The sequence below is a fragment of the Ursus americanus genome, chromosome 16 (assembly GCF_024610735.1).
Source record: "Ursus americanus isolate L20-20 chromosome 16, mUrsAme1.1.p, whole genome shotgun sequence".
Classification (NCBI taxonomy): domain Eukaryota; kingdom Metazoa; phylum Chordata; class Mammalia; order Carnivora; family Ursidae; genus Ursus; species Ursus americanus.
In genome coordinates this window covers 11,849,505-11,873,160 of record NC_142142.1, presented here as the reverse complement: position 1 = coordinate 11,873,160, position 23,656 = coordinate 11,849,505, and the positions used below count along the sequence as shown (strand labels likewise).

The following is a 23,656-nucleotide window of genomic DNA, read 5'->3' as shown; positions in this document are numbered from 1 at the left end:
TGAACAGTCCCGTCTTTCCCACTAGATTATAACTCATATCTCCTTAATATCTGGGTCTCCTCTTATACCTAGGACCTGACTTAGAAAAGGTATTCAGGAAGTATTTATTGAATTGAATGAAATTGCTTATTTACCTTCATTGAAATGCTACCTTCTAGAACATATTTAGCATGTCTTTGTAACCAGGGTTATGGATTTACAGAGGACTGGTCTGTTAGATATGAGATTTGCGGGGCGCCTGGGGGGTGCAGTCGTTAAGCATCTGCCCTTGGCTCAGGACGTGATCCCGGCGTTCTGGGATCCTACACTGGGAGCCTGCTTCTTCGTCTCCCACTCCCCTGCTTGTGTTCCCTCTCTCGCTGGCTGTCTGTCTCTGTCAAGTAAATAAATAAAATCTTAAAAAAAAAACAATAGATATGAGATTTGGGCTCTGCCAAGTGTAACCCATTAGTCTCTCGGATCCTTTGGGACTGAAAACCCCTTATGACAGGCAGTACCATATAGGATCCCTTTGCCTTTTATATGAGGTTTGCTCTAGAAACCCTAAACATGGAAAAATGTTCAAATTCTACTCTAAGCCTGTGATTGGTGAAGATATTGTTAATTGGGTACTAAATTGTAAGTATTGAAAGTAGTGCCCTCTAGAGTTTTCTTCCTGATACCATAAGAAACAATAAATGCATTACATTGAATCTTTACCATACTATAGGCACTAAGTGCTTTATATGTTCTTTTCGTCTATTCTGTATAACAACCTGTGATTTATAGGTTCTGTTATTCCCATTTTTATAGGTGAGCAAGTGAGGTTTCAAGTGTTCAGTAACTTTTCCATGATTATATAGCTAATATGTGGTGGACCCAGGGTGTTAACCTATGTCTGTTTGGCTCTCAAGTGTGTATGCTCTTGGCCACTGCTCTTTTGTCTCAAAGAGTGCTAAAACTGGAAAGGCTTTAGGGCTTATCTATTATACTTTGTTCATGATACAGAGAAGGAAACTGAGGCTTCCCAAGTGGGTATTGGATCATGCTGCTTTCTCAACTCAGAGGGGAGTTGTAGAAACATGTGGTTTGATAACAATGGCTCTTTAACTTGTTACTGTACATTGTAAATATTTAAAACCATGACTTTGGTATCTTAAATCACAAAAGCTTCATATCTATTTCTCCTGTGAGAACACATATATGGACAAAAATACATAGGGTATTATGTTGGAATTCGTATCTTCATGATTTAGCCAAGATCTTTAATTTCTTTCATAGTAACTTCTTGTTTTCAGTGCCTTTTTCTATCCTCTCTCTGTCCCAAAAGACGATGAAGCAACTTCCAGCGACGAAGAGGCGTATATATGGCTGTATGTGTATGTGCCTGAACAGTATGCAATATGATTAATAAAAAGGACTTATAAGGATGGCAGAAGGATCAAATACGCTAATCATCTGTTAGTTTTGTTTAAACATCAAATTTGGGTCTCAGTTTCCTGGTGGCTAGGACAGAAAAGGAAATGTGATAGTTCCTATATTTCTTATGAAATGGAAAAACATCACATCCTCAAGACACAAAGCCTTTTTACTACTAAATGTAAGAAAAATCATTTTTAGTTAAGAGGCTCTTGGGGTGCCTGGGTGGCACAGCGGTTAAGCGTCTGCCTTCGGCTCAGGGCGTGATCCCGGCGTTATGGGATCGAGCCCCACATCAGGCTCCTCCGCTATGAGCCTGCTTCTTCCTCTCCCACTCCCCCTGCATCGCTGTCTCTCTCTCTCACTGGCTGTCTCTATCTCTGTCGAAATAAATAAATAAAATCTTAAAAAAAAAAAAAAAAAAAAAAGAGGCTCTGCGTTACATAAAGAATTGTTTTCCATAACAGTCTGGCCGAAAATGTAGATGTAATGTTCATACGGTGTTTTCTCCAAAATGGTCTTAATAGTTGTGGATGTGGCCCAAAGTACAGCCCAGTGAAAGTGATTTGGGGAAGGACCAAGCTATTGAAGACTTTATTGGATTCGAAGATAGAACAATGAATTCCTAGATCAGTGCTCCTGAGATGCAGTATTGCAGTGTACCATTGGGTCATGATCAGTCAGTTCTTTCCCCCAGAGATAATTATTCTGATTATCACCACAGTTTAGTCTTACCTGTTATACAATGGAATCATACAACATGAAACCTCTTGTGTCTGGCTTCTTTCACTCAACGTAATGTCTGAGATTCATCCTGTTGTCAGTGTATCAATTATTCATTCTTTTAACTTGCTGTGTAATTTTCTGCATAGTATTATAAAATATAACATTATTCATTCTTTCATTCTCTTAGACAGTTGGGTTCTTTTTAGTTATGGCTATTGTAAGTGAAAGTGCTGAGAACATTCTTGTGTGTATCTTTTGGTGGATACACAAACTCTTGGAAATATACCTACAAGAGGAAATGCTAGGATATAGCATAGATGTGTGTTTCAGTTGTGGGCAGATACTGCCAACCAGTTTTCCAAAATGGTTTGTTACCTTTTAAAGATGTTCATCAACTTGGGGATGATCTGAAGCTTTCCAGGCAGCACCTTGTGCAAATGTGGATTCCCGTAACATCTTATGACGGCTACTGAGGAAGAATGGTAAAGAGTCACGTGTCTTTGCTCTGTTTTCCTTTCTAGCATCAGTTCCTGAAGATTGCCAAGCCCCTCTCCAGCCTCACTCCACTGATTGCTGCAGCAAAGGAGGCAACCAAGAACAATCACTAAAACCACGCTTACCCCAGCCTCATTGTGCCAAGACTTCTGTGAAATAAATGCTCATTTTAGAAATTCCAAGCCCCGATGCCCTCTCTTCCTTGCCTTGCTCCTCCCATTTCCTGGTCTAGCGCTCTCATGACCTTGATCCCTGAAAACCATGTGTCCAGCATTGAAGAGAACTGCCACTGACTAATGATGGCCATTTCTAAAGATGGAATTTCCTCCCAATTTGTGGTTGTGAGGGTGGTTTATGATCAAGGGCTTATATGAATAAACCCTTGGACTCCTATTTCTACACAGCAAAATCTTCTCTCCCCCACCCCAATCTCACACCCGCCAGTCAGTTCTTGACTATAAATTTTTGGCTTTATAACTTTATCAGTTTGTAATCAGTTGAGATTTCTTTAGTGCTTGCTTTTCTGAGGCTGAACTGCTCAAAATCCTATTGTACTTGAAAATTGGAACAGCGGGAGGAGTGCCGTGAGGGTTGATAATTTGCCAGGACATGAAATGGCTCATCTTCCTGGACCATGGCTTTGGCGCAGCTGATCTCGATATGGGAGAGAAAGCTACCATGTTTTTTCTTTGTGTGTGCTTCTAGCAGCTCTTTGGGAGATCTTCACCCAGTAGTGTTCCCCATGCTATTTCTTGTGAAATGGTCTTGGCTATGTAGCAGCTTTTGACTCCCTCCACCCCCTAGGCTGCTGCCCCAATTCTGTCTTTGTTTAGAACTTCGAGAGGTTTCCTAGGGCGAGCAGTGTGAGAAGTCAGGGGAAAATTTAGCTGCTTTTAGAACAAAGTTGGGTTCAGCATCTGTCCAGCTGTACCTATGTGTTGTTTCAAGAACTCAGCCTCTTTTTCCATCTGGGATGAGGAGCTGAAAGATCTTCTGATGGCCTGAGTCTTTGGGTCAGAGGAAAGATCTCCCAACTGTATAACTACATGTTAGTTTTGAATGGATTTGGCAACCTGACAAGATACTCTGCCAGCTGTGAGGGGACCCTGTTTTACAATGCATGGCCAAGCTCTCTGCAAATGGAAATGCTTGCACTGGGTGTTGGGGATGTTTGCTACCTCCTGCTATCTTTGTGGTTTTGGTCCTCCCACTACGATAGGACCCCTGGCCAGCATTGTGGCTTGTCATGTCAGTCCCCTTGGCTACCTTGTCATGCTCTGAGGTACCACTGCCTCTTGCAGCACAAGTTTTATTTCCTTCAATAAAAGGAGATGAAAATATTCTACTTGGAGTATGCCTCTCTTCTTTTCCTTTTCCCCTTTCTTTCCTAATTTTTCATTCTGAAATGATTTCAAACTTAAGAAAACTTAAGTATATATATAATAAAAATGTATATATATATTTTTTCTTCCTGAGTAATTTGAGATTAAGTTGTAGTAAGATGCCCCTTTACCACTATGTACTTCAGTGTGTATTCTTTGTCTTAACACTTTTAATTATAAACTAAGAGAAAAGGGCCAAAAATATTTATATATTATAAGGTATTGGTTCAGGTGAGTATGGAAATGGAGAAGTCCCATGATCTACATCTGCAGGTTGGAGGCCCATGAAGGCCAGGGGTGTAGTTCAAAGGCCTGAGAGGATAGAGAGCCCGTGGTGTAGATTCCAGTCAAAGTCTGATGTGTAAGAACCAGGAGCACCCAAGGCAGAAGAAGACTGATGTCCCAGCAACGCACTCCACCTTTTTGTTCTCATCAGGCCTTCAGTTAATTTGATGATGCCCATCCAAGCAGGGTCATTAGCTTTACTCTGTCCACCAATTCATATGCTAATCTCTTCCGGAAACAATCCCCCCCCCCACACACACACACAAACAGACACACCCAGAAAGACTGTTTAACCAGCTACTGGGCATCCCACGGCCCGGTGAAATTGACACAGAAAGTTAACCATCACACACGCCATCCCCACCTCCAGACGGAGGCGATAACTCCAGCAGGAACTAAGTGAACTGACACCTTTTACAGTGCTATGTGGTTATGACCTTTAGATCCAGGGGGCAAAAGTGAAAAGGTTGGGGACCCCCAATGTTGTCTTATGGAAAAAAAAATACAAAGGTGCAGGAGATTTTGCATGCAGTTACTGAAAGGACAAGGACAATTGCATTGCTTACATGTAACACACAAGGAATGTCACATGATGGTACAGCCCATCAGAAGGAGTGTTACACCTCTTCACTTCAGATTGTAGTGGTAAACCGGTTAGCTGATGAGGCCTGAGGAATTCTTAGCTGATTGTCCCTCTGGAATCTTAGAATCTTGGGAATTATCTGATAGTTGGGCATTAAAACAGAAGCACTGCCTGCCCTGTGAACTTTCCAACACTCTGTTCAAGCATTATAGGGATGACTGTTTGCTACTGGAATTTCTAGACATGCACTCAGATAACGGGACATTCTTCCTGCCCAGCCAGCCTAACACAGCGTATTCCCATGCTTGTATTGTCTGCCGAGCGTGGAGGCAAGAGAACACTGAAGCTCTCTATTCATAGACAATTGCTGCTTATTTAATTCTGTATGAGTACTGTACACGTCTATCCCATGTGTTCGTTTTCTATCGCTACATAGCAAATTACCACAAATGTGGCTTAACGCAATGCAAAGTATCTCACAGTTTCTATAGGGCAAATATCTGAGCACGGCATGGCTGGATATTCTGCTCGGAGTCTCGTGAGACTGAAATCAAGGTATTGGCCGGGGCTATAGTTCATCAGGGCCTTGAAGTCCTCTTTCAGGCTCACTGGTCGTTGGCAGAATTAATTTCTTTGTGGTTGTAGGACTGAGGTCCTCATTTCCTTTCTAGCTGTCAGTCAAGGACCACTCTCAGCAACAAGAGGCTGCCAACTGTTTTTGCCCCCCCCCCCCAGCCTTCACAGGCAGTTCACAAATGAATGTTTGCTTTATTCCAGATTAGCAAGAGCACATCTGTCTATCACTTTGGCAACCAACGAGAGAAAACTCTGCTTTTGAAGGGCTCCTGTGATTAGGTCAGGCTTATTTAGATAATCGACCTGTCTTAAGGTCAACTAATTTGGGCACTTAATTACATCTGCAAAACCCCTTCACCACAGTACTTCGATTACTGTTTGATTGGGAAAATGGAGAAGTTAATACACCAGAGGCTGGGCATCTTGGGGGCCTCAGTCTATTCGGGCTGCTGTAACAAAATGCCATAGACTGGGTGGCTTATAAACAACAGAAATTTATTTTCCACAGTTCTAGAGGCTGTGGTGTCCAAAATCATGGTGTCAGCATGGTCAGGTCCTGGTGAAGGCCCTCTTCCATGTTGCAGACTGCTAACTTCTTGCTATGTCCTCACATGGCAGAAGGATTAGGGAGCTCTATGGGCTCTTTTTTCTGAAAGCACTAATCCCATTTATGAGGGCTCCACCCTCATGACCTAAGTACCTCCAAAGCGCCCACCTCTTTATACCATCACTTTGAGCATTAGGATTTCAACATACGCATTTGAAGTGGGGGGGGGGCGGGGCGGGGAGATACCTTCAGATCAGCAGGGATCATCTTAGAGTTCTGCCCAGCATATCCTGGAAGGGGCTATCCGCTCTCAGCCATCTGTTAAGGACACAGGTATTAGGGGATGGGGAAATAACTGGAGTGGTATAACTGTAGTTCAGGGACCTGAACCCAGGTATTCCTTTCCATACCTCTGTGCTTTTTCTCCTACCCTGATTCCCTTTGGCATTTGGGAAGTCCGAACACTACACTGTATCAAGAGTAGGTAGATACCAACCTGAAGACACCGCTAGAGCCATGAGGCTGGCTAGTGGTGACCAATTCAACTGAAGTCACACTAATACCTTTATCCTGCATTTGATGTTATTGTATAACTGCCACGTGGGCACTGTGCAAGGTGTCCTCACCCTTGGGTATAAGTAAATGCAGTGCAACTACTGTGGAACCATGGAGGAAGGAGACTGGTGGTGATGGGGCTACTCCTGGGTTCCTGTTACGGTAATTGTGCTGGGTCAGATGTTATATTTTCAGAAGCAGCCTCTCACCAGAAATAAGGGAATACCCCAAACCGTGGGAGACATTTGGAGGAAGTACATCCTATCTTATATTTGGATCCCTTCAAGAGAACCATCACCCAGGGACTCCCATTCTTCTAGGCATCGCTTACTGACAATGGGTCCTTTGCTAATCTGTCACAGTGCTGGATCAGTCATCGGTTACCAGATGCAGCAAGGGAGAGCTGGAAGCACTCCAGTGTTTTCTAACATTTACCAGCTATGAGTTTCCTATCCTACTCCACTGAATCATACTACCCACTACCTGCCTATAAAACTATCCATAATGGACTCTTGGGTTCTATGTCTAGCTCTTCCTCTACTTCCTGTGATGACACAGAATTCTTGGTCATTGGAAAAGGCTTGGAGAATAATCCTATAGATCTTGATTAGGCTTTATTCAAGCCCTGTACCTATGAATATTGGCCTTAACTCCAACACTGTACACACACACACACACCCCTCTGGACTGGATAATACGTTCCACCTAGGCTGTTTTTCAGTGTGGTCAAATAGCCTTCACCTGTTTGCCTCCAGTAACTATGACCTATAACCCTGAGGTGATAATCTCAGGCCCCCCATAGCTACCACCTGGCCTAGATGTAGAGGAGAAAGCCTGCCAATGGGAAGTGAGGAGAGAGGACACCACAGTCTTACTCCTGAGTGGGGATAATTGAAGCTGAAGAAAACAAGAGGAAATCTAGCAGTTCTGCTAGGCTGAATAGCTAATGAGATCACGCTAACCGTCCAGCAGATTAGCCTGGACTTAGCCGGGGTGGTTTTATTTTCATTTATTATTGTTGTTATTTTAACCAGAGTGGATTTAGACCACAAAACTGATCTTCATAATCCTATAGCCAAAGGGCTTCCTGTGCCCTAATCAACAATTCCTCTTGCTTCTGGATAATGATTCGTAGCAAGTAGGATAATCAGCATTCCGCAAATGGGAAAAGGCAGTATGGTTATTTAGTGTATCCCGGTCTGGTACCCCTTTTTCTTGTCTGAACAGCTATTCAGGGCTTTCCCTATTCCAGTGCTTTTCAAAGTGTGGTTCCTACGCCAGCAGCATCAGCATCACATGAGAACTCTTCACAAACGAAAGTTTTCAGGGTCCTTCGTGGATCTGCAATCTGCAGATGAGTCCTCCAGATGACTCTGAAACAGCTCAAGTTTGAGAACTCCCACCTAGTTGTATTAACCATTCTCCAGTGTTGCCTATAGATTGAAATGATATACGTTACTGATGGAATGGGGAATGATGTATAGAGGCCACATAGAGATTAGAGGTGAAGAACTATTGTGGTTGAGAACTAAGGGTTAACTTGCCCAATATTCTCTGCTGGCTGGCCTTCTAGGAAAGGAGTAGGCCTTTGAGCTCCGTGGAATCTAGCTACAGCCAAATGCTTAGAGAAATCAGTTCTAGAAGAATGCTGATCAGATCACTGGTCTGCCATACCAAGACACGGTCTTTTGTCCCTGGTCTTGACAGGAGAGAGCCGATGCATTTTCTTCTGAATGTATGATATGTATGTATGAATGAAGCGGGGGAACAGGGCTAGAAGCCATGGTTCTGCCATGTCACGCAGCTATTGGATCTCAACCCTCATCAGGCCAGCTGTTCTATGACTTTTCAGACCTCTACCCTTGTGAAGAGACAATCTTCCTCCCTGGTAGTGAGCAAGAAGGGAGATGAGGAGGAGATACCACACTGTCACAGTCATGCAAGGATCAGGATCTCCCTCCTGTGTGCTGACTTCAAATGGAATGAGCAACAGGGGACTTCCAAACCTGCCGCTGCCCCTATACTCACCGGTTTCCTCCAATAAATGCTGTTCTAAAGGCCTGGTATGTGTCCGTGTGGGCATTTGGCTTTGCTCCACGTCATTCAACTGAATGAGTATGCTGACATTATTCATTCTTCTGTTGCTAAGCATGTGGCTTATTTGCTGTTTGGGGCAATGGCAAGCAATGCTGCTGTGACGTTATTGTGTATTTATCCTGGTGCTCGTAAGCACAAATTTACCACTGATATCCCAGTCGTGGCATCATTGGATCACAGGGCATATATATCTTCAACTCTTTAAGATAATACCTACAAGTTTTCCAAAGGGGTTGTACAAATTGACATCCCCCACTAGTGTGGGAGTTCATACACATTGCTCCACCTTCCTCACGTGCTCAGTCAATCCTTGCTAAGCTGTAATACTGTCAACTACTTCACTCTAACCAATCTGTGTGTAGAGTGTATGTCATTGTGTTTTGAGTATGTTGTGAAGTGTTTTTTCAAATCTTTCCCTCATTTTTTAAAAAAAAATTTGTCATCTTTTAATTATTTTCTGTTGAAATTCTTTGTATGTGCTGGATAATTTTCCTTTCTCATTTTTGTGTTATAAACTCTTTTTGTTGATTGTCTTTTTAAAATTAAACTTTCTGGGAACCTTCTTACACTGTTGGTGGGAATGCAAGCTGGTGCAGCCAGTCTGGAAAATAGTATGGAGGTTCCTCAAAAAGTTGAAAATAGAGCTACCCTATGACCCAGCAATTGCACTACTCACTATTTACCCAAAGATACAGATGTAGTGATCCAAAGGGGCACCTGCACCCCGATGTTCACAGCAGCAATGTCCACAATAGCCAAACTATGGAAAGAGCCCAGATGTCCATCGACAGATGAATGGATAAAGAAGATGTGGTGTATATACACAATGGAATACTACAGACATCAAAATAAAATGAAATCTTGCCATTTACAACAACGTGAATGGAACCAGAGGGTATTATGCTAAGTGAAATAAGTCAATCAGAGAAAGACAATTATCATATGATCTCACTTATATGTGGAATTTAAGAAAAAAACAGGATTATAGGGTAAGGGAGGGAAAAATAAAACAAGATGAAATGAGAGAGCGAGACAACCATAACAGACTCTTAACCATAGAAAACAAACAGGGTTGCTGGAGGGGAAAGGGGTTGGGGGATGGGTAACTGGGTGATGGACATTAACAAGGCCTGTGATATAATGAGCACTGGGTATTATATAAGACTGATGAATCACTGACCTCTACCGCTGAAACCAATAATACATTATATGTTAATTAACTGAATTTTTAAAACAGATTTTATTTATTTATTTGTCAGAGAGAGAGAGCACAAGCAGGAGGAGTAGCAGGCAGAGAAGCAGGCTCCTCGCTGAGCAGGAAGCCCCGATGCGGAGCCCAATCCCAGGACCCTGGGATCATGACCTGAACCGAAGGCAGATGCTCAACCGACTAAGCCACCCACACATCTCCTAATTAATTGAACTTAAATAAAAATTTTAAAAAAAATGTTACTTTATATTTTGAGATAATTGTAGATATAAATGCAAAGTGAGAAAAAATAGAGGGATAGTTCACATACTCTTTTTTTAATAATTTTTTATTATATTATGTTAGTCACCATACAGTACATCCCTAGTTTTTGATGTAAAGTTCCATGATTCATTATTTGCGTATAACACCCAGTGCACCATGCAATACGTGCCCTCCTTACTACCCATCACCGGCCTATCCCAGTCCCCCACCCCCCTCCCCTCTGAAGCCCTCAGTTTGTTTCCTCTTTAATCTTCTTCTGTCTGCTGACTTTGGGTTCATTTTGCCCTTCTTTTTCTAGGTTCTTGAGGTAGGAACTTAGATTATTGATTTAAGACTTCCTCTTTTCTAATTTATGTATTCAGTGCTGTAAATTTCCCTTTCAGCACAGCCTTAGGTGTGACCCACAAGTTTTAAATGCTGTATTTCGCTTTCGTTTAGTTCAGTGTATTTTTTAAATTTACCTTGAGACTTGCTCTTCGACGCATAGATGATTTAGAAGGGGGTTGTTTAGTTTCCAAATATTTGTAGATTTTCATGTTATCTTTCAGTTATGATTTCTGGTTTGATTCGAGCGTATCACAGAACATACTCTGTATGATTTAAATTCTTTCAATTTGCTGAGGTTTGTTTTAATGCCCAGAATATGGTCTATTTTGGTATATGTTATGGAAATAAGCATTTGAAATGAATGTATAATGTATAATGATGATGTTGGGCCAAATGTTCTATAAATATCCATTAGATCCTATTGCTCGATGTTGTTGAAATCTTCTAAATACCTGCTGATTTTCAGTCTAATTGTCCTATGAATTGTGGAAGAATAGGTATTGAAGACTTGAACTTTTATCGTGGGCTTATTTCTCCTTTCACTTCTATTAGTTTTTCATCCACGTACGTTGCAATTCTGTTGTCTCCTACATACATATTTAGAACTGCTGTCTTGTTTTGGTGAACTGATCCTTTTATCATTATATAATGTCTTCCTCTGTTTCTAGTAATTATCTTTGCTCTGAAATCTAATTTATCTGATATCAATGTAGCCTTCTCCACTCTGATTAAACTCTGATTAAAGTTTGTATGGTATAACTTTTTCCATCCATTTACTTTCATCCTGCCTACATTGTTTCATTGGATGTGAGTTTCTAACAGACAGCGTATAGCTGGTTCAGGAATCCTGTTCTGCCCCTTATACCATGCAGGTCATGAAATATCAGAGCATCTGTCCTCATTTTTGTTTATTTATATTTATATCCTGCCCTTTCAACAAATGATTTAAGAAAACCTGCAACAATAACACTTTCAATGAAACAATAATAAATACAGATAGAAAATCAGGACCACGGAAAAGATAAGCACAAACACGTTGGTTACCAAGGCTAAAGTACAGCTACACGTGGGCTTAAATTTTGGAATTGAGCTTCCTGGAAGTTAAAGTAACAAGGTAATGTGTATAATTTCCATTATCAGAAAGGCAGAAAGTGTGCCAGGTACTGGTGACTGTAGACCAGCACTAGCCAATAAACTTTCTACAATAACGGACTCTACACTTGCATAGTCCAGTATGGGGGCCACTAGCGACATGGAGCTGCTCAGCACTTAAAATGTGGTAAGTGACTGAGGAACTGATTTTTACATTTTAATTTCTATTAATTTAAATTCAAATAGCCACATGTGCTTAGTAGCTATCTTTTTGGACAGTGGAGGTCTAGAGGAAACAAAATAGGATGGTGTAATTGCAGTCAAATGGGCTGTATTTAATTTTTGGCTCTGTCACTGGTACGTAGGACCTTGGAGAAGCTACTTCGCCTGCCTGAGCCTCAGTTTTTAGTTCTGTAAAGTGAGTATAATAGTACTATCTACCTTCCCTAACCTATAAGGCAAGACAAGTCAGGTGAGCAGCGCATCTCTCCACAGAGACCTGGCAGGCCAGAAGGGAATGACATGATTTATTCAATGTGCTTAAGGGGAAAAATATGCAGCCAAGAATACGTTATCCAGCAAGGCTGTCATTCAGAATAGAAGGAAAGATAAAGAGTTTCCCAAACAGATTGGGGATTAGAGTTAAGATGGCGGAGGAATAGGGGACTCCTTTTTCAGCCGGTCCCCTGAGTCGAGCTGGATAGGTACCAGACCAGCCTGAACATCCACGGAATCAGCCTGAGATGCAGGAAGATGCATCTAGATCTCTACAAATGAACATCTCCAGCGCTGAGTATTGAGGTACGAAGAGGGGAGCCGTGAAACTGTGCACAGATATCGGAAGATAAACGGAAGGGGGAGGGAGCCGCTGCATTCGGGCGCCGGGAGCAGTAGTCATCTGCACTGGGGAGCGGGCGGGGCTCGCAGACGGCACCCGCAGAACAGCAGACTGAGACCGTGAGCCAGGATCGCGCGCCACCAGGCATCTCGCGGATCACCGGAATCCCGGTGCGCTCACTGGATCCAGACTGAGACCGGGAGATCCGGGAGCGCGTGGGGCGGCCGGCGGCTGGTGGCGTTAGAAACACAAAGGACAGAGATGCGCCGGCCCTGGAAGTGAGGGCTGGGACACCGGGTGTGGGCGCACATCCCGGGACGCTGCAGGGTTGAGCAGCACCAACAGAGACAGAGTTAAAGTGGCCAGAACATTAGTAGAGAACCGGCCACAATCCCTCTGTTCTGTGACAGAGGCTGAAATTTGGCCGCGGCTGCTCTGACTCTCAGAAGAGGCACAGCAAACCGCCAGGGAAAGCCGCCAGAGAACAAAAGCCTGGAAACACCGGCTCACAGCGTGCCCTTCCCATCCCCCCTCGCAGGGGACACGGAGACTCTACCCAAACAGGGCTGCCTGAGTATCAGCACGGCAGGCCCCTCCCCCAGAACACAGAAGGCAGGCTGAAAAATCAAGAAGCCCACATCCCTGAGGTCCCTATAAAACAAGGGCACACGGCCTGGGTACCGGCCGATAATTTGGGATCTGGACAACCCCGCAACCTCTCCTCATCAGAATGACGAGAAGGAGAAGCCCCCCCAACAAAGAAAGGACAATGAGTCTGTGGCCTCTGCCACAGAACTAATGGATATGAATGTAACCAAATTATCAGAAATGAAATTCAGAGTAACAATGGTCAAGATGATATGTAGACTTGAAAAAAGTATTAATGAAAATGTTAATGAGAATATAGAATCTCTAAGGGCAGAAATGAGAGTGAATCTGGCAGAAATTAAAAATTCTATGAGCCAAATGCAGTCAAAACTAGAGGCTCTGACAGCCAGGGTGAATGAGGCAGAAGAACGTATCAGCGAATTGGAGGACGGGTTAGTAGAAGAAAAAGCGAAAATAGAAGCTGGACTTAAAAAAATCCACGCTCATGAATGTAGGTTATGGGAGATTACTGACTCAAAACGATCCAATGTCAGAATCATCGGCATCCCCGAGGGGGTGGAGAAAAACTGAGGTCTAGAAGAGATATTTGAACAAATTGAAGCTGAAAACTTCCCTAATCTAGCAAGGGAAACAAACATTCGTGTCCAAGAGGCAGAGAGGACCCCTCCCAAGCTCAACCACAACAAACCTACGCCATGTCACGTCATAGTGCATTTCGCAAATATTAGATCCAAGGATAAAGTATTGAAAGTGGCCAGGGCAAAGAAATTTCTCACGTACCAAGGCAAAGGTATCAGAATTACGTGAGACCTGTCTACACAGACCTGGAATGAGAGAAAGGGTTGGGGGGGCATTTTTAAAGCTCTTTCAGAGAAAAACATGCAGCCAAGGATCCTTTATCCAGCAAGGCTGTCATTCAGAATTGATGGAGAAATAAAGACCTTCCAGAATCGTCATTGACCAATTTTGTAACCACGAAACCAGCCCTACAGGAGATATTACGGGGGGTTCTATAAAAATAAAAAGTCCCCAAGTGTGATACAGAACAGAAAGTCACAATCAATAGAAACAAAGACTTTATTGGCAACATGGCATCATTAAAATCATATCTCTCAATATTCAGTCTCAATGTAAATGGCCTAAATGCTCCCATAAACGCCACAGGGGGCGCCTGGGTGGCACAGCGGTTAAGCGTCTGCCTTCGGCTCAGGGCGTGATCCCGGCGTTATGGGATCGAGACCCACATCAGGCTCCTCCGCTGTGAGCCTGCTTCTTCCTCTCCTACTCCCCCTGCTTGTGTTCCCTCTCTAGCTGGCTGTCTCTATCTCTGTCGAATAAATAAATAAAATCTTAAAAAAAAAAAAACGCCACAGGGTTGCAGATTGGATAAAAAGACATGACCCATCCATTTGCTGTCTACAAGAGACTCATTTTGAAACTAAAGATACATTCAGACTGAAACTAAAGGGATGGAATACCATCTTTCACGCCAATGGACCTCAAAAGAAAGCTGGGGTAGTGATTCTCATATCAGACAGATTGGATTTTAAACTAAAGACTATAGTTAGAGACACAGAAGGGCACTATATTATTCTCAAAAGATGTATCCAACAAGTGGATATGACAATTATAAATATATATGCCCCCAACAGGGGAGCAGCAAGATACACAAGCCAACTCTTAACCACAATAAAGAGACATATAGATAAAAATACGTTAATAGTAGGGGACTATCAACACTCCACTATCAGAAATAGACAGAACACCCATGCAAAAAATCGACAAAGACACAAGGGCTTTGAATGCCATACTCGACGAGTTGGACCTCATAGATATATATAGAACACTACAACCCAGAACCAAAGAATACTCATTCTATTTGAATGCCCATGGAACATTCTCAAGAATAGACCATGTTCTGGGACATAAAACAGGTCTCAACCGATACCAAAAGACTGAAATTATTCCCTGCATATTCTCAGACCACAGTGCTTTGAAATTGAAACTTAACCACAAGGAAAAATTTGGAAGAAACTCAAACACTTGGAGACTAAGAACCATCCTGCTCAGGAATGATTCGATAAACCAGGAAATCAAAAATCAGTTTAAACAATTTATGGGGACCAATGAGAATGAAAACAGAATGGTCCAAAACCTATGGGATACTGCAAAGGGAGTCCTAAGGGGGAAATACATAGCCTCCCAAGCCTCACTCAAAAGAATAGAAAAATCTAAAATGCAGTTTTTATATTCTCACCTCAAGAAGCTGGAACAGCAACAGAGGGACAGACCTAATCCACGCACGAGGAAGCGGTTGACCAAGATTAGAGCAGAAATCAATGAATTAGAAACCAGGAGTACAGTAGAGCAGATCAACAGAACTAGAAGCTGGTTCTTTGAGAGAATCAATAAAATTGACAGACCACTGGCAAGTCTTACCAAAAGAATAGAGAAAGGACCCAACTTAATAAAATTATGAATGAAAAAGGAGAGGTCACAACCAACACCAATGAAATTGGAAGGATTATTAGAAACTTTTATCAATAGCTTTATGCCAATAAATTAAGCAATCTGGAAGAGATGGAGGCCTTTCTGGAAACCTATAAACTACCAAGACTGAAACAGGAAGAAATTGATTTTTTAAACAGGCCAATTAATTATGAAGAGATTGAGTCAGTGATAAACAACCTTCCAAAAAACAAAACTCCAGGCCCGGACGGTTTTCCTGGGGAATTCTTGCAAACATTCAAAGAAGAAATAATACCTATTCTCCTAAAGCTATTTCAGAAAATAAAAACAGAAGGAAAGCTACCAAACTCATTCTATGAGGCCAATATTACCTTGATCCCCAAACCAGGCAAAGACCCCATCAAAAAGGAGAATTACAGTCCGATTTCCCTAATGAATATGGACGCCAAAATCCTCAACAATATCCTGGCTAATAGAATCCAACAGTACATTAAAAGGATTATCCATCATGACCAAGTGGGATTCATCCCTGCGATGCAAGGGTGGTTCAACATTCCCAAATCTATCAGTGTCTTAGATTTTATCCAGAAACTAAAATTCAGAAATCATATGATTCTCTCAATAGATGCAGAAAAAGCATTTGACAAAATACAGCATCCTTTCCTGATTAAAACCCTTCAGAGTGTAGGGATAGAGGGTACATTCCTCAATCTCATAAAAACCATCTATGAAAAGCCTACAGCAAATATCATTCTCAATGGGGAAAAGCTGGAAGCCTTTCCCTTAAGATCAGGAACACGACAAGGATGCCCACTCTCGCCACTATTATTCAACATAGTACTAGAAGTCCTTGCAACAGCAATCAGACAACAAAAAGGCTTAAAAGGTATCCAAATCGGCAAAGAAGAAGTCAAACTGTCTCTCTTCGCAGATGACATGATACTCTTTACGGAAAACCCAAAAGAATCCACGCCCAAACTATTAGAAATTATAGAGCAATTCAGTAATGTGGCAGGATACAAAATCAATGCTCAGAAATCAGCTGCACTTCTATACACGAATAATGAGACTGAAGAAAGAGAAATTAGGGAATCCATCCCATTTACAATAGCACCAAAAACCACACATTACCTTGGAATTAACTTAACCAGAGACGTAAAGGACCTATATTCTAGAAATATAAATCACTCTTGAAAGACATTGAAGAAGACACCAAAAGATGGGAAAATATTCTATGCTCATGGATCGGAAGAATTAACATAGTTAAAATGTCCATGCTACCCAGAGCAATCTACACTTTCAATGCTATCCCGATCAAAATACCGATGACATTTTTCAAAGAACTGGAACGATAGTCCTTAAATTTGTATGGAACCAGAAAAAGCCCTGAATCTCCAAGGAACTGTTGAAAAGGAAAAACAAAGCTGGGGGCATCACAATGCCAGATTTCGAGCTGTACTACAAAGCTGTGATCACAAAGACAGCATGGTACTGGCACAAAAACAGACACATAGTTCAATGGAGAGAAAAGAGAACCCAGAAATGAACCCTCGGCTCTTTGGGCAACTAATCTTTGATAAAGCAGGAAAAAACATCCAGTGGAAAAAAGATAGTCTCTTCAATAAATGGTGCTGGGAAAATTGGACAGCTACATGCAAAAGAATGAAACTTGACCACTCTCTCACACCATACACAAAGATAAACTCCAAATGGATGAAAGACCTCGATGTGAGACAGGAATCCATCAGAATCCTAGAGGAGAACATAGGCAGCAACCTCTACGACATCGGCCAAAGCAACCTTTTTCATGACACATCTCCAAAGGCGAGAGAAACAAAAGATAAAATGAACTTGTGGGACTTCATCAAGATAAAAAGCTTCTGCACAGCCAAGGAAACAGTCAAAAAAACCAAGAGGCAGCCCACGGAATGGGAGAATATATTTGCAAATGATGCTACAGATAAAAGACTGGTATCCAAGATCTACAAAGAACTTCTCAAACTCAATACACGAGAAACAAATAAACAAATCAAAAAATGGGCAGAAGATATGAACAGACACTTTTCCAATGATGACATACAAATGGCTAACAGACACATGAAAAAATGTTCAAAATCATTAGCCATCAAGGAAATTCAAATCAAAACCACACTAAGACACCACCTTACGCCAGTTAGAATGGCAAAAATAGACAAGGCAAGAAACAACAATTGTTGGAGAGGATGTGGAGAAAGGGGATCCCTCCTACATTGTTGGTGGGAATGCAAGTTGGTACAGCCACTCTGGAAAACAGTGTGGAGGTCCCTTAAAAAGTTAAAAATTGAGCTACCCTATGACCCAGCCATTGCACTACTGGGTGTTTACCCCAAAGATACAGACGTAGTAAAGAGAAGGGCCATATGCACCCCAATGTTCATAGCGGCATTGTCCACAATAGCTAAATCGTGGAAGGAGCCGAGATGCCCTTCAACAGATGACTGGATTAAGAAGATGTGGTCCATATATACAATGGAATATTACTCAGCTATCAGAAAGAACGAGTTCTCAACATTTGCTGCAACATGGACGGCACTGGAGGAGATAATGCTAAGTGAAATAAGTCAAGCAGAGAAAGACAACTATCATATGATTTCTCTCATCTATGGAACATAAGAACTAGGATGATCGGTAGGGGAAGAAAGGGATAAAGAAAGGGGGGGTAATCAGAAGGGGGAATGAAACATGAGAGACTGTGGACTCTGAGAAACAAACTGAGGGCCTCAGAGGGGAGGGGGGTGGGGGAATGGGATAGACTGGTGATGGGTAGTAAGGAGGGCACGTATTGCACGGTGCACTGGGTGTTATACACAACTAATGAATCATTGAGCCTTACATCGGAAACCGGGGATGTACTGTATGTGACTAACATAATATAATAAAAAAACATTAAAGAAAATAAAATAAAACAGTGAAAAAAAAAAAATAAATGGCTTTATTTTTTACAAAAAAAAGATTAAACAAACAAACAAAACAAACAGGCCCATTGTTTGAAGCAGGTTAGGGGGGAAAAAAGACAAGAAAAAAATAGTAAAAAATGAGACAATCTATAAATAACTCGGCTACAAAAAAGCTAATGCCTGAACTAAATGAACTAAGCTTATGCTGACATTATTTTTATAAAGAGCAAAATAAAACCAAGAGCATACCTTAAAGTACACATTTAATAGGCTGTGCTCTGAAGTAAACTTGAGGGTCCGCAGGAAACAGCCGCGCGCCAGGGTGGAGCACCTGAGGCCACGCCCCTGGCCACGCCCCCTGCGCGAGGCGGCCTCCACCGCCTCGTTGAACCGGGCGTCCATCTTGAGAGACGCTGGTCTTCTCCAGTGGGGAGTTCACGTTTGCATTTGAGGTTTTGAAGTCGCCGTAAGTAACGTTTGCAGCTCTGTGCTTACCCCCTCAAGCATCTCCAGGAGTAGGAAGCTACATAAATATTATCAAGTTGGCAGCCAAACCTGAGGCTCTTGTAGCCAGGCCGCTCACTAGGTGTGGTGAACCTGGAGCAGCCATTACCCCTGTGCTCAGGTGAGGAAGCGGAGACCAAAGCCTTCCCCCTGCGCCTGTCCCGGTCGGTGGGCGACAGGGAGACCAAGCCGGGCAGGCCCAGTGGCTTGGCTGGCGTCCAGGGCTGGCCGGCGGTCGGCTTGTCCGTAAGTCCTTACAGGTGTGAAGGGCTCAGCTCGTTTGTTCCTCCCCTCTCGGCGGTCATAGCCCAAAGCTGCCTGTGTTCAACGTGTGAAAATGTTGTTTCTTGCCCAGTTTCCGAGTTATTTATGGACGGAGCATAAGTCTTGCTCTGGTTTCTCGATCCTGGCAAACACACCCTGGTGTTTGACTTAAGCCCCGGGTGAACGGTGGTGCCCTTTGCTGAGATGCGACAGACCAGAAGGAATAGGTTTGGGAGGGGAAGGCAGGGGTTCAGTTTGGGATATACTAATTTTGAAATGTCTGGGAGAAATCCAAGTGGAGATTTCGGCAGGCTGCTGGAGGTGTGGAAGGGAAACAATGTTTATTGATCTTTCCCTAAATATTGAGCTTCAAGGATCTGTAGGTATGTGGGAAATTGTCGTGGTAATAATTCTGGTTAAAATGCTGCCTTTTATTCACTATTCAAGCAGTTCACCACCCTTCCAGTCACAAAGTTTTTATTCATGGACATACTAATATTTGCAGCTGGTTTCACCAAATTCATGTAGTTTCATCACAGTTTCATCATCAGCCAATTCAGACTTTTTCTCATTTCCATTGGGATTATTTTCCTTTGACCCATGGGTTTTTATATAGTGTTAAATTCCCAAATGTGAATTTTTGTAGTTATCTTTTTCTTACTGATTTCTAGCTGAATTGCACTGTAGTCAGAAAATATACTCTTGAGATTTCAATTCTTAGAAGTTTATTAAAACCAGTTGTGTGGTTCCGTATATGATTTTTGATAAATGTTCCAACTGAAAAGAATGTACATTCTGCAATCATTGAATATAGTGTTCTATAAATGTTAATTAAGATTAGTTTGTTAATCAAGTTGCTAAAATCTATATCCTTTTTGACTTTTTTGTCTGCTTATTGTATCATTTATTGAGAGAAGAATGCTAAATCTTCCACTGTGATTGTGCATTTATCTATTTCTCCTGTAGAAGCCGTGTGATTGGGTGCCTATAAATTGAAAAATATTTTTTAAGTCATTTTGCATCATTATGAAATGTCCTTCTTTGTCTTTTCTAATGCTCTTTGCCTGAAGCAAAAAGCAAGGTTTTTTGATCTGCTGGTAACTAGTGAGGTAGATTGTATCATTTGGCTCCAATTCTCACCCTTCCTTTAGTTGCACCTTTTGTGTTCACATTCTTTTTGCCTTGTAACTTAAAATGCCCTCCTACCATGAGTTGAGGTGCTCTGCTTCTGACTTGGACTTGAAGACATCCTTCGAAGTAGACATTTGAGATGAATTTGCATGTTGTGACTTACTCTTTTGGACAACTTCCACCACCATGAGAATATACTCAGCCTAACCTGGTTGAGCCACGCATGGAGCAGAGCCAGGTCACCCCAGTCATACTAGCTGAGGCCAGTGTAGATCAGCAGAGTATGAGCAGTACATGCTTATGTTACATATGACTAAGGTTTCATCTTTGATTGGTACATGGCATTGCCCTGGTAATGGGACACTAATTTTTCCGTTCTTCTACCTGCTGTAACAACAAACCAAATTTTTGTAAAGAGCATATTGTTGGGCTTTGTTATTTTAATCCACTTAGACAATTTTTAATGTTTTTTTAAACATGGAGCGTTTACTGTTTACATTTAAAGGAATTACTGGTATATTTAAGTTTAAATTTGATTTACTACTTTCTGTTTGTTCTCCTGTTCTGTGTTCCTTTTTCACTTTTTTCTTGCTCTTTGATTGAATAATATTGATGATTTCATTTTATTTTCTTTGTTGGTTTATTATATACATACACCTTTTTCCAGAGGTTACTTTGCACTGTACAGTATACATCTTTAACTTATCAGAGTCTACTTTCAAGTTATACCACTTCATATATCATATGAGAACACTGAAATAACACTGCACTTTCATTTTCTTGCTCCTGGCCTTTGAACTAATGTTGTCATACATTTTATTTCTATAATTGTTATAAGCTGCAATATTCATTGTTATTATTTTGCTTCAGTCAGTTATCTTCTGAAGTAATTTTATAAATAAGAAAAAACATTATTTTATATCCACCCATATATTTAATATTTCTGGTGCACCTCATTTCTTTATATAAATGCGCATCTCCACCTGGTACCTTTTTCCTTCATACTGAATGATCTTGACATTTCTTGTAATGTGAGTCAGCTGGTGATTAATTCTTCTAGTTTTGAATATCTGAAAAGATCTTTATTTCACTTTCATTAAAAAAATTTTTTTTTAAGATTTTATTTATTGGGGCACCTGTGTGGCTCATTCGGTTAGGCACCTGCTTAATCTGCCCCACTTGTGCGCGCTCTGTAGAGAGAATGTGAGAGAAAACACGAGTGGGGGGAGGGGCAGAGAGGGAGAGGCAGACTCTCCTGTTGAGCAAGGAGACCGACGGGAGACTCAGTCCCCAGACTCTGGGATCATGACCTGAGCCGAAGGCAGACAGTTAACCGACTGAGCCGGCCAGGCACCCCTTCACTTTCATTTTTTAAGACTGTTTATGGTGAGTGCTGAATTCTAGCTTAACATGTTTTGTTCAGTTCTTTAAGTTTAAAGGTGTTGCTCCACTGTCTTTTGGCTTGTATTGTTTTCAACAAATTTTTTTTGTTGGAAAAATGTCAAGAAGTCATCTTTGTTCCTCTACGTGTAATAGACCTTTCCTCTCTGGCTGGTGGTGAGATTTTCTCTTTACTAGTGTTTTTACACATCTTGATTATGATGTGTCTTGTAGTTTGCTGTATGTGCCTTTTCCTCGGGGTTTGTTGTGCTTCTTGGGTCTGTAGGTTTATAGTTTTCATCATATTTGGAAACATTTGGCCATTAATTCTTTAAATACTGTGTTTATCCCTTACTCACACACACACACACACTCTCTCTCACTCCCTCTTTTAGGGACTCCAGGCATGTTTGTATTAGACTGCTTATAGTTGTTCTGCAGCTCACAGTTAAACTCTTCATTTAAAAAAACAATTCTCAAGTTCTCTAATCCTTTCTTTTGTAGTGTCTAATCTGCTATTACTCCTTGCAGTGTATTTTTCATCTCAGACATTATGTCTTTCATCTCTAAAAGTTCAGTTTACATCTTTTAATAATACCTTCCATGTCTCTGCTTAACATGCTAATTTTCCTCTACTGTCTTCAACATATTGCATACAGTTGTAAAAATGTTTGGTGTCCTTCCCTACTAATCCTGTCATCTGAGACATTTCTGAGTTGTTGATTGATAGTTTTTTCCTTCATATTGGTGAATTTTCTTACTTTTTTATGTTCCTGGTAATTTTTGATCAGATACTAGGCATTGAGAATTTTGTTTTGTTGGCTGCTTCTTGTATTTTGTTTTTCCTTTTTATTCTGATCTTTGTTTGGAACAGAGCCAAGTTATTTGGAAACATTTTGAGTTTTTTGAAGCTCATTTTTAAGCTTTGTTTGGCCAGGCCGTAGTCCTTAGGCCTAATTTTTTTCCACTGTTGAGGCAATACCCTTCTGAGTATGCTTCCTAGTGCCTCATGAATTATAAAGTTTTTCTGCTCTGGAGGAAACAGCAATTATTCCCAGCCTTTTGTGAACTCTAAAGATTGTCTAACCACCTCGTTTTGTGTGATTCTTCTTCTAGCATCAGGTAATTTCTTCACAAGCGTATACTGATTAGTATTCAATTGGAGACTGGGGAAGACACAGAGGGAGGTACTTTTCCGTCCCCAAACTTCCATTTCTGTCTGCTCAGTTCAGGGATACTGCGAGGATTCACCTACATTCTCACTCCCAGGGCTTCATCCTGGAAACTGTATCCAGACTGCATTTACAAAACTCACTTCCTTTGTTTCTTCTCTCTCAGGGATTGATATCCTTCAATCCCTATTGTTCACTGTAGGAAAACTTTTCTTTCATATTTTCCCCAATTTTTTAGTCACTTAAGCTGGAAAGATTACTCCAGTCCCTGTTACTCCCATTTTTTGCCAGAAGTGTACATTCAGACTATGTGCTCTGAACTACAACACTGCCTTTCACAGAGAAAGAGTGGAGCACAACAGAAAGTTTTGAGGAGCAGAGACTGTTGTCTGGGATCAGGCCCTTTAAGACTTCTTGTTTATTTTTAAATACTTCGGGTTTTTGCTTGTTGGTTTTGGGGGGGTTGGAGGGGTTTCCCCTAATTTCCCCTAATTCCCCTAATTCCCCTAATTCTCTGAAAGTGTCCTATCACAGTAGGGTGAAAAAATTCAGTAGTGACAGCTAGACATAGCTCAGTATCTTTCTTTCCTTCTTTCCTCCGTCCCTCCACCTTCCTTCCTCCCTCCCTCCCTCCCTCCCTCCCTCCTCCTCTCTTCTCCTCTCCTCTCCTCTCCTCTCCTCTCCTCTCCTCTCCTCTCCTTTCCAAAAACCCCCTGTCAGTGAAATGTCATGTTCAACTTCTGTAAGTGTCCTTAAAGTAAGGGGGGACATCCTTCTTTGTTCTTCTTCCTTTCTTCTAGTTGGACTTTAGAATGA

The 23,656-nt window shown here is 41.6% G+C and overlaps 1 protein-coding gene across 1 annotated transcript in view; it reads left to right on the top strand.

The window, feature by feature from the left end:
- Positions 1-3,964, top strand: part of PAK1 (p21 (RAC1) activated kinase 1) — an 86,745-nt gene extending 82,781 nt beyond the window's left edge. The window contains 1 exon segment of the mRNA XM_045816161.2: positions 2,646-3,964. Within this exon segment, the coding sequence (XP_045672117.1) occupies positions 2,646-2,732 (87 nt within the window). The 3' untranslated portion in view covers positions 2,733-3,964.
- The last annotated feature ends 19,692 nt before the right edge of the window (positions 3,965-23,656 follow it).